The 11,545-nt window shown below is 33.9% G+C and overlaps 1 protein-coding gene across 1 annotated transcript; it reads left to right on the forward strand.

Moving 5' to 3' along the window:
• Positions 1-9,185: 9,185 nt before the first annotated feature.
• Positions 9,186-11,545, forward strand: LOC132310337 (uncharacterized). The gene has a single exon (XM_059808523.1). The coding sequence runs from the start codon at positions 10,655-10,657 to the stop codon at positions 11,312-11,314; it is 660 nt and encodes a 219-aa protein (XP_059664506.1). The 5' UTR covers positions 9,186-10,654; the 3' UTR covers positions 11,315-11,545.

An 11,545-nucleotide genomic window follows, 5' to 3' on the forward strand; every position in this document is an offset into this window, starting at 1 on the left:
GTTGGTTTAAAAGGGTATGTTGCTTTGTCATCATTAAAAACACTTCAATCAAACGGTTTACCTACAAGTTTATGTAGTAGCCAATCAAGGCCTGCCACGTCATTGTTGTGGGATACCACTGCTGGTCTCTCAAATTACCTTTCGAACCTTGAACTTGAGTTATATGTCTGAAAATACCACTAAGTTTGATGATGTGGCATGCTTATATTTATTATTAAGAATGTACTTGGAGAGGATTAGTACAATTGAATTTTGTTACCATGGTCTATATCAGCAGGAATTTTTTTTTTTATACCAATTAGTTCCATTAATAGAAAATCTTTTCACATTAGTAATAAACTTTAATGATCCATTTTTAAAAAAATGGTTTTACATATTGCATGTTGTTTTAGGTCCTTTTCTACTCAGAAATTGAGTCATAAGAAAAATGATATTCATTTGACTTGATTTTTAGTACTATTATTTTATACAAAATGACTGTTCTTGTATACAAACTTCAATTGCATTGAGCAATGCCACCTTTACAATAATTTTTTAATTATATAAGCAAATTGAAAATTTTGACCATCTTTTAATTACTGTTAATAGTCATGACATGAACTTGATGTATTAGCTCACTACTAATTTTTTAATTGTATAAGCAAATTGAAAATTTTGACCATGATATATATGTATTATCTTTTAATTACTGTTAATAGTCACATGACATCAATTTGATGTATTAATTCATTGCTAGTTTGTCACATATAATAATTTTAGGAGTATCGACACTTTGACGGTCGATTGTGACTCTGTGAGTAGGTGCCACAATCAAGAAGAGTCAAGGTGTCGGCAAGTTTAATAGTTTTCATGTTACGTAAAAATTGTACAAATAAGATGATGTTCTAGTCTAAAATATTGTCCACACTTGATTAAGGCCTTCTTGTTGTTGTTGGACAATTACCCCCAACTCTATATCTCAACTACCAATTGAAGGGCAATAATAAAGTAGTTACACATTGTGACAAGGTAGGATTGCTTTAGTGAAAAAATTTCAGAAAATCACAGAGCATTTTGGTAAAGAATCAAAATCCCACTATGTGAAAGAGGAGTGTTTGCATAGTGGCTGTAGGGTGCTTTTTGCCTCACCAAAAGAGAATGGGAGTAGCATTCTTCCATCAACATCTTCCTAAAAACCCTTCTGATCATGAGAGGGCCCTATAGTATCCATCTACCCATGTGACTCCTCTTCCCTTGGCCCATCCTACTGATGGAATATGTCCACTCTAGTGCAGGCTGAGCACCATGATATATACATCTGTGTGTGTGTGTTGTGAGAGAGAGAGAGAGAGAGAGAGAGAGAGAGAGAGAGAAAAGAGAGAGAGAAGTGGGCATCTTCTTTTGTTCATCCAATCAATAATAAGAAGCTAAGAAGTTATGCAGATGCTAGCCAATGCTATGCTTACAATTTTCCACTTCTTGGGTCATTTGATATTTGAAAATCAAGGCCTTGAGAATCTAATGAAATCAATTTTACCCCAAGAATCTTTAGCAGAGAGAGGGAAGGAATAGGAAAAATAATAAAGAGGGAAAAGAAAAAGGGACCAGAAAAGAAAAAGTGGTTGTGGAAAAGGAGAATTTTTGTTTAATAGAATCTCATACACACAGATTGGTAGTTAGATGTTTGCATCAAAGGGATGTGTGACAGTGGAAGAGAATCTACGTGAGTCAGCTTCATTGGCCCACACTTGATAGCAATGTGTGGAGTAAGTATGCTAATTGGACGATTGTTTGACACATAATGGTCCTCCATTTCACCTGAAGTCATCAGTACATTGATGTTTTGTTTGGTTGTAGGGAAATTGGTGAACCAAATTCAAAATTTTAGTGTCATAGGCAGGAATTTGGAACCAACCTGAAATCATTGGCAACCACCTCTCTGCAATTCCCACTTTAAAGGTTTTTATTTTTATTTTTTTATCCACCATTGTTTCTGCTTTTATTTTTCATTTTTTTTTTTGGGGGGGGGGGGGGGGGGGTTAAATTCACATATCCTTAAGGTAAAAGAAAATTTCCCAAATTTAGGGATTTTCAATAATTAATAATTTCATTGAATGGTGAATATAGCATGATACGTAAATATGTATGGAGGCCTCGTGCAATGGGCTATTCCTTTTTTTATGTGGATATATGGAGTCAACCCATTCGAGGATTAACTTAGACTACTAATCTTCCGTTATTGAAATAGAAAAAGCAAATGGTTTGATACAATGACAGACTGAAAATTTGTTTGCAGTGGTTCTCTAATTACCGTGGCAAAAGTCACTTATTATAGGTGCATAGAGTTCTTGTATACTGCATAAACTAAAAGTTGTGTTTCAGACAATACTTGTTTGCTGGCTCTATATCCATTCAAACCACTTAAAATATTTTAGAAGCATGTTGAGTTCAGCAGGATTGATAGTACATACATTTGGAAAAGTTGAAGCTTAGTGGTACTGTGACACCAAGTATACATACAAGTGTGTGTGTGTGTATTTGAAGCTTCTTTATTTGAAAGTCAAACTTTAATAAACATGGGCCATGGTGTGTTTGGATGTATGTGGAAGTGTTTGCTTAATGATTTCTCATCACTATCACAAGAATATGAGTATCCCAAGAAGCAAAAATTATCACTGGCTCAACTTTTCTTCTTTCATGAGGAGACACTTTCAATCCCTTTTGGTGCCATTGGAGTTATTTTGAAACCAAAGACACAAGAAGCTAAAGGTGCATGATTCCATTCGCGAAAGAAAATGCGCGAATGAACTTGTAAAAGAGGTAAATGATCATGTAAACTGACCTGTGGTCTTCCCCAGGAGTGGTCACCTAGGCTAAAATGGAGTAATGTTGAAATTATTGTGGAATGTGGACCTCCATGAAAGCTCTGATGTGAATTATTGGTGCTTGAGAAGCAATACATACTAATCATTGTGCTACATCATTTTTAAATATGGATAATCATCACAACAAAGTAAACTTATATAAAAAGCTGGAGCATAAAATAAAATTACACACATAATGCAAAATTAAGTTGACAATTTCATTCTTGAAAAGCGCTGTGGTTCCAGGAAAGTGTGAACAAACTTTTATTAATGATGATTAGAGGAGCATTGATATTCTTCAAACCTCCACAGTGTTGCTATCTCAACTTCTCTGTCAACTACTCTGCTCTCACAAGTCACAATTGCCATATTATCCACAAGAGTCACTCTCAAAATTAAGAAATGTACTTGAAAAATAAAAAAATAAATCTATCAGAAAAGCCGGTGACTAGTTTTCTAAAAGGATCTTAATCTTTGGTTCACTGCCTAATGCCATTCTCCTAAAGCCGGTAGAATATGTGCTTAATTTGAATCCCCTGAGGCAGCTAGATACCATTGTGTCAATAGGCCAGTGGCTCTTCCAGAATTGTCAAAGCTCCCAATGCACTCAAGAAGACACAAAACTAATAACTGCAGAGGAGAAACACACAGTATTATGCAATCTGACTCCATCATACCGGAGTTCTCCTCCAAGTATTCCAAACATATACTTCACTAGTCTTCAAAATATTACTCTCAATAGTCTCATGTTACTTTGAGAGACTCTCTTCTTTATATTATTAGAATTAAACTGTGACAATAGTATTGTGAAGGTATAACCACTCAGAAGAAATGAAGGTATTCGATTTTTCCAAATATTCCCAACTTTATTGAGAAAGTGGAGGAAAATTGAACGAACCAGTTTAGTTCATTAACTCCCATTAGATTGAATAGCTTTACTAGATTTACATAGAGTTTGAAGGAACCAATCTAGTTTAGACTGGGGGAATCAGTAGAAAATTGGAGCCACTACCACAATTAATCATATATCTAAGATCAGTTTCAGATTTCATAACTGTCACCTGAAACTGTTCACCATCATTTATAGCAATGGAATGATGATATAAAATTTGCACATATATGATGACAGATTTGAACATTATGTTATGAATAGAACATTGGAATAATTCAGTTTTCAAGGGATTGCCGACACACCCTTAGTTATTGTGCCACTCTAAAGGTTCTAAATTAAAAACAGACATGCAAGCAAAACAATTTTTAGCTTCTCATCCCTTCTTGTCTGCTGATTAACTCTCCCCGGTACTGTCAGCTCATGAGATCATGCTCTTATAAATGTATTGTGGATTTTTCCTCTATTGTCTCATTGATATGTTGAAATGGAGAACTGTAGAAAGTCAACTGAAGTTCAAGTTGGTACTTTGTCACGGATTAAATGAATGGTTTTGGTTTTGAATATTTTTCTTTTTAAGTCAATTTTAATATTGTCTTTGATAGGATACCAATTTCAGATTTTTTATGGCTCCAGAAATTGCTTCGAAGTCTAAATCATTGAAACTAAAAGCACTTACAGAATCCCGAATTCCCATTAATAAAAATCTATGAACAAATAAGTATGGAAAATTAACCAATACGAAGCTTCAAGGTCATGTCATGACGCATCATTGCAGGCAAGAAAGATCTGAATATTCTAATCTTGTAGTTCAATGGCATTGCATAATTCGATAAGAACCTTCTGCAGTGCCTGTTTGTCTATCACTCATCTATTAGTGACCTTAGTTGGAAATTTCAATTATAGTTTATGGCTGTCTGCCATCTATTTCAGTTCCCAAAATGGGGAATCAAGCATATGATACTCTGGCTCAGTGACATATATATGGGCTAATAAAATCATTCATAGTGGAATAAATCATTTTTTTTTTTTTTTAATCGTAGAATTAATTGACAAACGGACTGTGTTAACTATATACGATTAGACCTTGCCTTTTCTTATCTCTATGAATGAGACTTTAACCATAAAATCGCATGAAGTTTTCGGCAAATTGAGTGAAATATTAAGTTCTTCCAACCACACCCTCTATTATAGAAGAAAGAAATGTATTTCGTGTGGTATGAGAACCTTAGGGCTGATCATTACCATTATAAAAGATAGGCTAGTTCTGCATATAAGCAAAGCGTTGGCCTCTACTCACTGGCATTTGATTATTTCTTACTTCATTCATACCAGATAGTACCTACATTTGTGATAATACCTACTCCGTAGAACTTAAGCAAACCAAGAAAGACTAAACCACTAGGTCTGCTTGCATCACTCATGACTCGCATAAGAAGTTATTTATTTGTTTTTACCTAACAGAGAGAGTCCTTATTTTCAGTCCAAGAGTTCGGTAATAATAACCCTCCATTTAGAACTAAATGAACCAAGTATAGCTACAAATTTACCAAGAGCCCTTAGTGATTGAATGCATTACATGACTAGTCAATTGTTATGAACACTTCAATCTGTAATCCTTATACCATGAACTAATTAACTAGAATAAGTATCAAGTGGTGTGCCTTTGTAGTGAAAATTTATGCGGTGAGGATAAACTGATACACTGATTTAACATGGATAATAATAATTAATTGATAAATAAAAAGCTAGGATTAATTTTAAAATCCTGTTTCTCCAACTTATGGCCTTCAGCAGATTAATATGTGAACTCCAGAAAAATGCATAAACTAGATTACAAAGTTTTGGTTATATTTTTCTGTTTTTATTACCATAAGCTGTATTCCGAAAGTGCAGTGCATCAATGCAGGTGGGTGGCACCCATATGATAACAAGGTGATATTGCTAAAGTGCTGCATAATATGATTTATTGAAGTAATACGCATTGAGATGTAGATAAGCTACGCGTCACTACGCCTATTTTCCAGAGTATGACCTTGCTGAAGTCACCGTCCATTTTGAGCCTTCGAATTTGCTTTTGCTGAAGTATCATGGTATTTATGCCCCAATCTTCAAAGTAGTGGAATTGTGACAAGCTTTTGGACCACATCTCCCATTGATGTCTTATTCTTCTGATAAGACTCCAGTGTATGAAATATTGAATTCACTTCATCTAATTTAGTGCACTACAATTAAGTTCATCATTTTATTTATTTATTTATTTTGGTAATGAGGAACCGTTCAATGATTTAGTTTTTCATCTAACATTAAACCTTGCTGTGGCTATTTAAGATGCATAATGATCAACTGCAACTCCACTTGCTTTCAGGTACAAGACTCACAACTCAGTTCTTTATCCTTCTTGTATTGTTGTCAATCAGTTAAAAGATGGTGAAAGTGCTGAAAAAAATTATGTAAAGTTGTAAACATTTGAACAACTCAAGGCTTGAATAGTCCTCTCAACTGTGTTTTGTTTTCCAGCAGGAAGTGACACTATATTGTAGCATAATGCTATCTATTAGCTCTTCAATTCTTCGGTATTTATCTTTCCAAAGGAATAAGTAACTTAATAATTCGTACTACTTTATGCTTTTGTTCTGGCAAGCCCCAATGATAGTGAAATGTCCTTAGATATTCCAACAAAGCCTGGTTTATTAGGGTGAGTTTCTTGGCATCCAAACAGCTGTGACATTATCTTTTCCCCCAATTCGACATTATAATCACCACAAACTTTACACGAGAGAAAGCACACTTTCGTCTGAGCAGTAGAGACAGCCAATTTGATGAAGGATAAACCAAATTGATGTCTCCAAAGTTCTAACTTTGAACTTTTGCAAATACTTTTAGATGCTGTAGCCCTAGTACTTGAATAGAATAAATTGTGTTTCTGGAGTCATGACATTGTCAATATTTATGTTGTTTCATTTACTAAACTGGGACACATGCATGAAAGTACTGAAAATCAACAATTTTAATTATATTTTGGATCTTCAAATCACTATAATCTAGGAAATGAATATTAAAATTAAACAACAAAAAGGCAAAAAACTAGTTCTGGTGAATGAGTAAAGCTAACAGGTCTTACAATATTAGAGTAGTAAAAGTTAAATATCATTACTTCCTAAATAATGGTTCTTTGTGTTAGCTATAAATGCATCAATACTTCTAAGTCCAAATGCATCTTTTCCATTAAGTCCAAATGCATCTTTTCTACATTGGACGAAGAAAGTTCAATTATGTTTTAGGGAAAATTTAAGAAAGAAAATACCTCGTTTCCTGCATTTGGTGGACTTATTCTTTTTGTTTTTCAAGAGAAAAGAAGAAAATTTATCAATATTGCAGCGAAAGCAAAAAGCAGGGTAGGGAAAACCCTACCTCTGAAAAGCAAGCATAGAAAAATGCTCTTTTAAGCCATTAAGCTAAACCATTCATAAATAATTCCCATATTTTTTTTAATAATCTAACCATTCCTATTACCATAACAATTCTTTCAAGCTAAAGCCTCTTATTTCACTCTTTTTATATGTTATAACATTAGAAACAAGTTTGCATGGTATCTGTTGATTATAGAATTCTGTTTTTTCTTCTTTTTCTTTTTCTACCCAAATTTTTTCATTTTCCTGTGGCCTTATTAATGAGCATTCCTAAGTGCCAATGTAAACTTATTAATTGGAAAATGTTTGATATATTAATAAAAAGTTTTAATATATAAAACAAAGACACTTTATCACAAGTCCTAGCACCTAGCTCTAGATTCAAAGCAAGATTATTATATCCCAATTCTACAATTACAATGAAAACATTCATCAACACTTATATGGTCCCCTCCCACTTTCCTGAATCGATATTCACATTAAAACATTCCTTAAGCAACACTTCCCAACACCAGTTGGTTTTCTTCATCTTATTCCTCCTTTCAAGACAAAATCTTCTCCAAGCTCGAAAACATCCTCATATAATAGTATTCATTGTTGGAAATTAGGTTTGTTTCCAATGTTTTGTAGGCAAAATGTAGAGCAAAAGGTTGTCTAGATTGGGATCCATGTGGCTCTGCTTTATTTTTGCAACAAGTAGCACTTACAACTGGCCGACAAGTGGCATCATAATCCTTCATTTGTTTATTTATTTTCCTTTTCACTTTTTTTATTTTTTAGTTTTAGGATGTTGTTTTAATTAATCAAAATTTATTAATTTGTATTATATTTGTAGATTTTTAGTTGTTTTGGATTGGAGAATGGTAATGCAGACATGAATAGTATGAAAATTAAAATATATTTATCAAAATATTGGACAAGATGAAGAAAAATAAAATAAAAAGAACTATAAATTCACCTGCAATACAGATCATGAACATATCAGGTGACTCATACAATGACAAAAGGCATGATGACCTGAGAGAAGATTGTAGACAAAAGAAAAAAATGAAAGTGAAGACAGCATTATTGATATATAGAAAAGGCATTGTTTTGCCCAAAAAGTGAAGCAGCAATTAAAATTTCATGCACTTTTTCCCTTTTAAGATTATTTCATCTCTTTCCCAAAGTCCTCTCTCATATGCACACACAAGATATGTATAAAATTTCCAGTGTGGATTGAAGTCATTAAGGTGTCCAGGGTCCTCCATGACCTAAAATGAATGAAAGGTAGTTTCATGTTGAAGCAAAAGACAAATTTACAAGAAAATTAATCTCGGCATGGGCCATAGCTGCCCGGAAAATTGTACTCAACTCATTTCAGAATTAAGTTGGGATAATAATATTAAGGAATATCATTGTGAAACATTTTAATTGCAACTTTAGAGAAGCTTTTTGGAATTTTTCTGAAAGCATCTTGTAAAGTGTTTTATCCTTCCCTAAAGACTATTACAATTTTTCACATTTCTATTAACTTTCTCGGTAGAACTTTCATATTAGAAATTGATCTTATTAAATTCAAACTGGCCTCTGATCACTTTCGGCTTTCAAACCATGTGTTTTGCTTTCATGTCCCTCATTGTTTGCTGCTTCTGCTAATTACATTATGTATCTAAGGAATGGATTAAGAATGAATTATATCAATAAATTATTTTTCGAACATTTTACATTTAGTAATTTTCACATTCTTCCTCAGGGGACCCTTAAGGGATGCCAAGGGCCTAAAATGATTCAACAAGCACCACTTGTAGGCCTCTCAAGCATGGAAACATGAACAGAATAGTGAATAAATTAGGTAAATCAGGAAGTCAAACCCTATGACACTACAAAAAGAAGGTGGAAAAGTCTACCTCATTAGATCAAGTTTGGGCATGATCTTGTTATGTTGGGTGTGTTCCCCAACAACTTTTAGCGACTGTGGGGCTAGGACTGGTAGAAGGTGGAGACATATTTATGCTCTATTTGTCAAAGCATGCATAAAGGCATCATTAAAGGCACACATAAAAAACTAATTCCCTTTTTTTTTTTGGATAATAAAAAAAAATAAAAAATAAAGGATGGATTATGATTCACCAAAATGTCTGTGATATCTAATCAATACATCTAAATATAATAAAACAACAAAATTTAATGTCATGTTTTTTTTTTTTTTCTTTTTTTAAAATTTTTTATTATATTCCTACACAACAAAGCTAATGATTTTGAATGTAATAAACTTGACCTGAATGAAACAATAGTAATCAAATGCTTACTTTAAGCTTCTGATAGAATTTGATTCATGACTCAAATTAATGCATACTTGTTCATTGTTCTTTCCCTATCTGTTTCAGTGAACTGAGGGTCTGACACATGAGCCAACTGATCCTTTATTGGTCACTGACAAGTCATCTGAGGTTGTGAAGTTTCAATGTCATTGCAACAAAGTCTTCTCTGAGTTTTCAGTCTACCATAAAGACTGGCTGAGAAAAAGAGTTGATCTTTTGAGTTTATTAAAGAAAAAGAAAAAAGTTTTGTTTGTTGGGTTGATTCAAATGAAGGAAAGGAAATGAATATACAATTGGGTTTTTTTTCATGTTTGGGTAATGTGCCTTGTCCATCTCTGAATCTCTGATGAAGCTTCAGGTATGGCTGTGACCATGGTTTTCTTGAGCTGCTAAGAAATGGCAGAAGGAGAAAAATATAATAGTATAATATAACATTGTTTGCTTGGAGGGTTTGTTTGTTTTTTCATGGAAATTGGAGGGAAAGTACCATGTGGTGAGCTCAGAGGTCTGCACATGGCTTCTCCAATTTCCAAGTTTTGAGGCTGTAAACAGATATAGAGAAGCCAGGGTTTTGGTGTTTTCAAGAGAATCAGTTGCAGATAAAACCACCTGATTGGTGTTAGGAAACAAAACCCTAGTTTTTTTTAGAAATAGTGGTGGATTGGGAAGTGTGAGCCTGTGATAAGAGATACAACCTAGCCATTTAGTTTCAGTGCAAGCCCAATTAAAGTAACATTTTTTTCTTTCTCAACTTGTTTCCTCTTTTCAACTGAGTTCAGCTATATCTGTTTCCTCAAAATCTAGGCACATCACAGGTTAGATTGGAACTGGCCAGGTTTTTACTTCCCCCTCATGTTCATGTCTTCTTCATACACATATTAATATATGATGATATGCAGATTATATATATATTCAAATCTAATATGATGATCTGCAGATTATATAAGTTTCCTCATTTGTGAACTACAAAAGCAATAGAGATTTGAGCCTTGATAGTGCCTTCCTCTTTTAGTCTCAGTTGCAGTCTTCAATCTTTTTTCAATTTGTACTTTTATTTCAATGTCTCCACTCTTTTCATTTGCAGTTCTTTCAATTAATAAATAATTTATATCTTCTTTTCCCTAGAAATATCTTGCCCAGAGGCTTTTCTAATTTTCTTTTTAATTTCCCTAATATTTGAATTTGAAGAACACAGTTGACCTTCATATGGCTCTTCAATGGATTGCTGTTCTTATCCCATCTTTGATATGTGCTGCTTTTTTAGATTATGGGTTTTCATCTATCCTCTTCACAGCTTTAGTTTTGATTCTATCTTCTATTTTCTTCATATTCTCAAAGCAAAAAACAGTGAAAGATGAGGCTAATAGCTTTGACCAGCTGGAATGTTTTCCTCAGGTGGAGGAAGTTGTACCAAAACTAGAGCTTGAAAAAGAGAGGACTATCACACAAAACAAAGAAGGCCAAGAAGGTGGAGTGGGTCAGATTGATGATCATTTGGTTAGGCCACCGGATTCGTTTTCAGAAAGCGAAAGCATTGACCACTCATCCACAAGTGAAGATTCTGAAGTTGATTGGCCATATTCCGGCAATGTGGGTCAGGATTGCTCCGATGACTCGATCTCAGATGAGGAAAGCCTGATTGAAATTGCTCTCCCAAGTGGGCATTACGTGGGTGCTAAAGAAGAAGACTCAATGTTCCATTTGCAGCCAAAATTGGCAGATTTCTCACCGGAGTCAATATTCCGGCAACATAATCTAGTGGAGCTCTTGGCAGAGATTAATGAGATGAATGAGGAAGATAATTTGATTGAGATTGACATATCCATGGGCTCCATCAAGTGTTCAAGGTTTGAGATTGAAGCATAGTTAATTAAGTTACTATATTTCTAGACTTCTTCTAAGTTCAATCTTTTTGATCCTTATGGATTTAGCGTCAAGATTAGAGTATTAATGCTCAGGATATGAAACTCTATATCCTTTCTTTTGTTGTGTTGTAGACTTGTGGTGAAATGAACTCTGAAGTTTATGGACTTTCATTGACCTTGCCTTCACAAATAAACCTTGGATACTGACTACTGCGGCTTTTGTTTTCTCTTA

Source organism: Cornus florida, unplaced genomic scaffold (genome assembly GCF_030987335.1).
Source record: "Cornus florida cultivar Cherokee Brave unplaced genomic scaffold, ASM3098733v1 CherokeeBrave_3.0.0_Hap2_Chr05, whole genome shotgun sequence".
Taxonomy (NCBI): domain Eukaryota; kingdom Viridiplantae; phylum Streptophyta; class Magnoliopsida; order Cornales; family Cornaceae; genus Cornus; species Cornus florida.

Bases quoted from the DNA above. Each gene is read 5' to 3' on its own strand.
- LOC132310337 (XM_059808523.1), top strand. From the start codon at position 10,655: ATGGCTCTTCAATGGATTGCTGTTCTTATCCCATCTTTGATATGTGCT.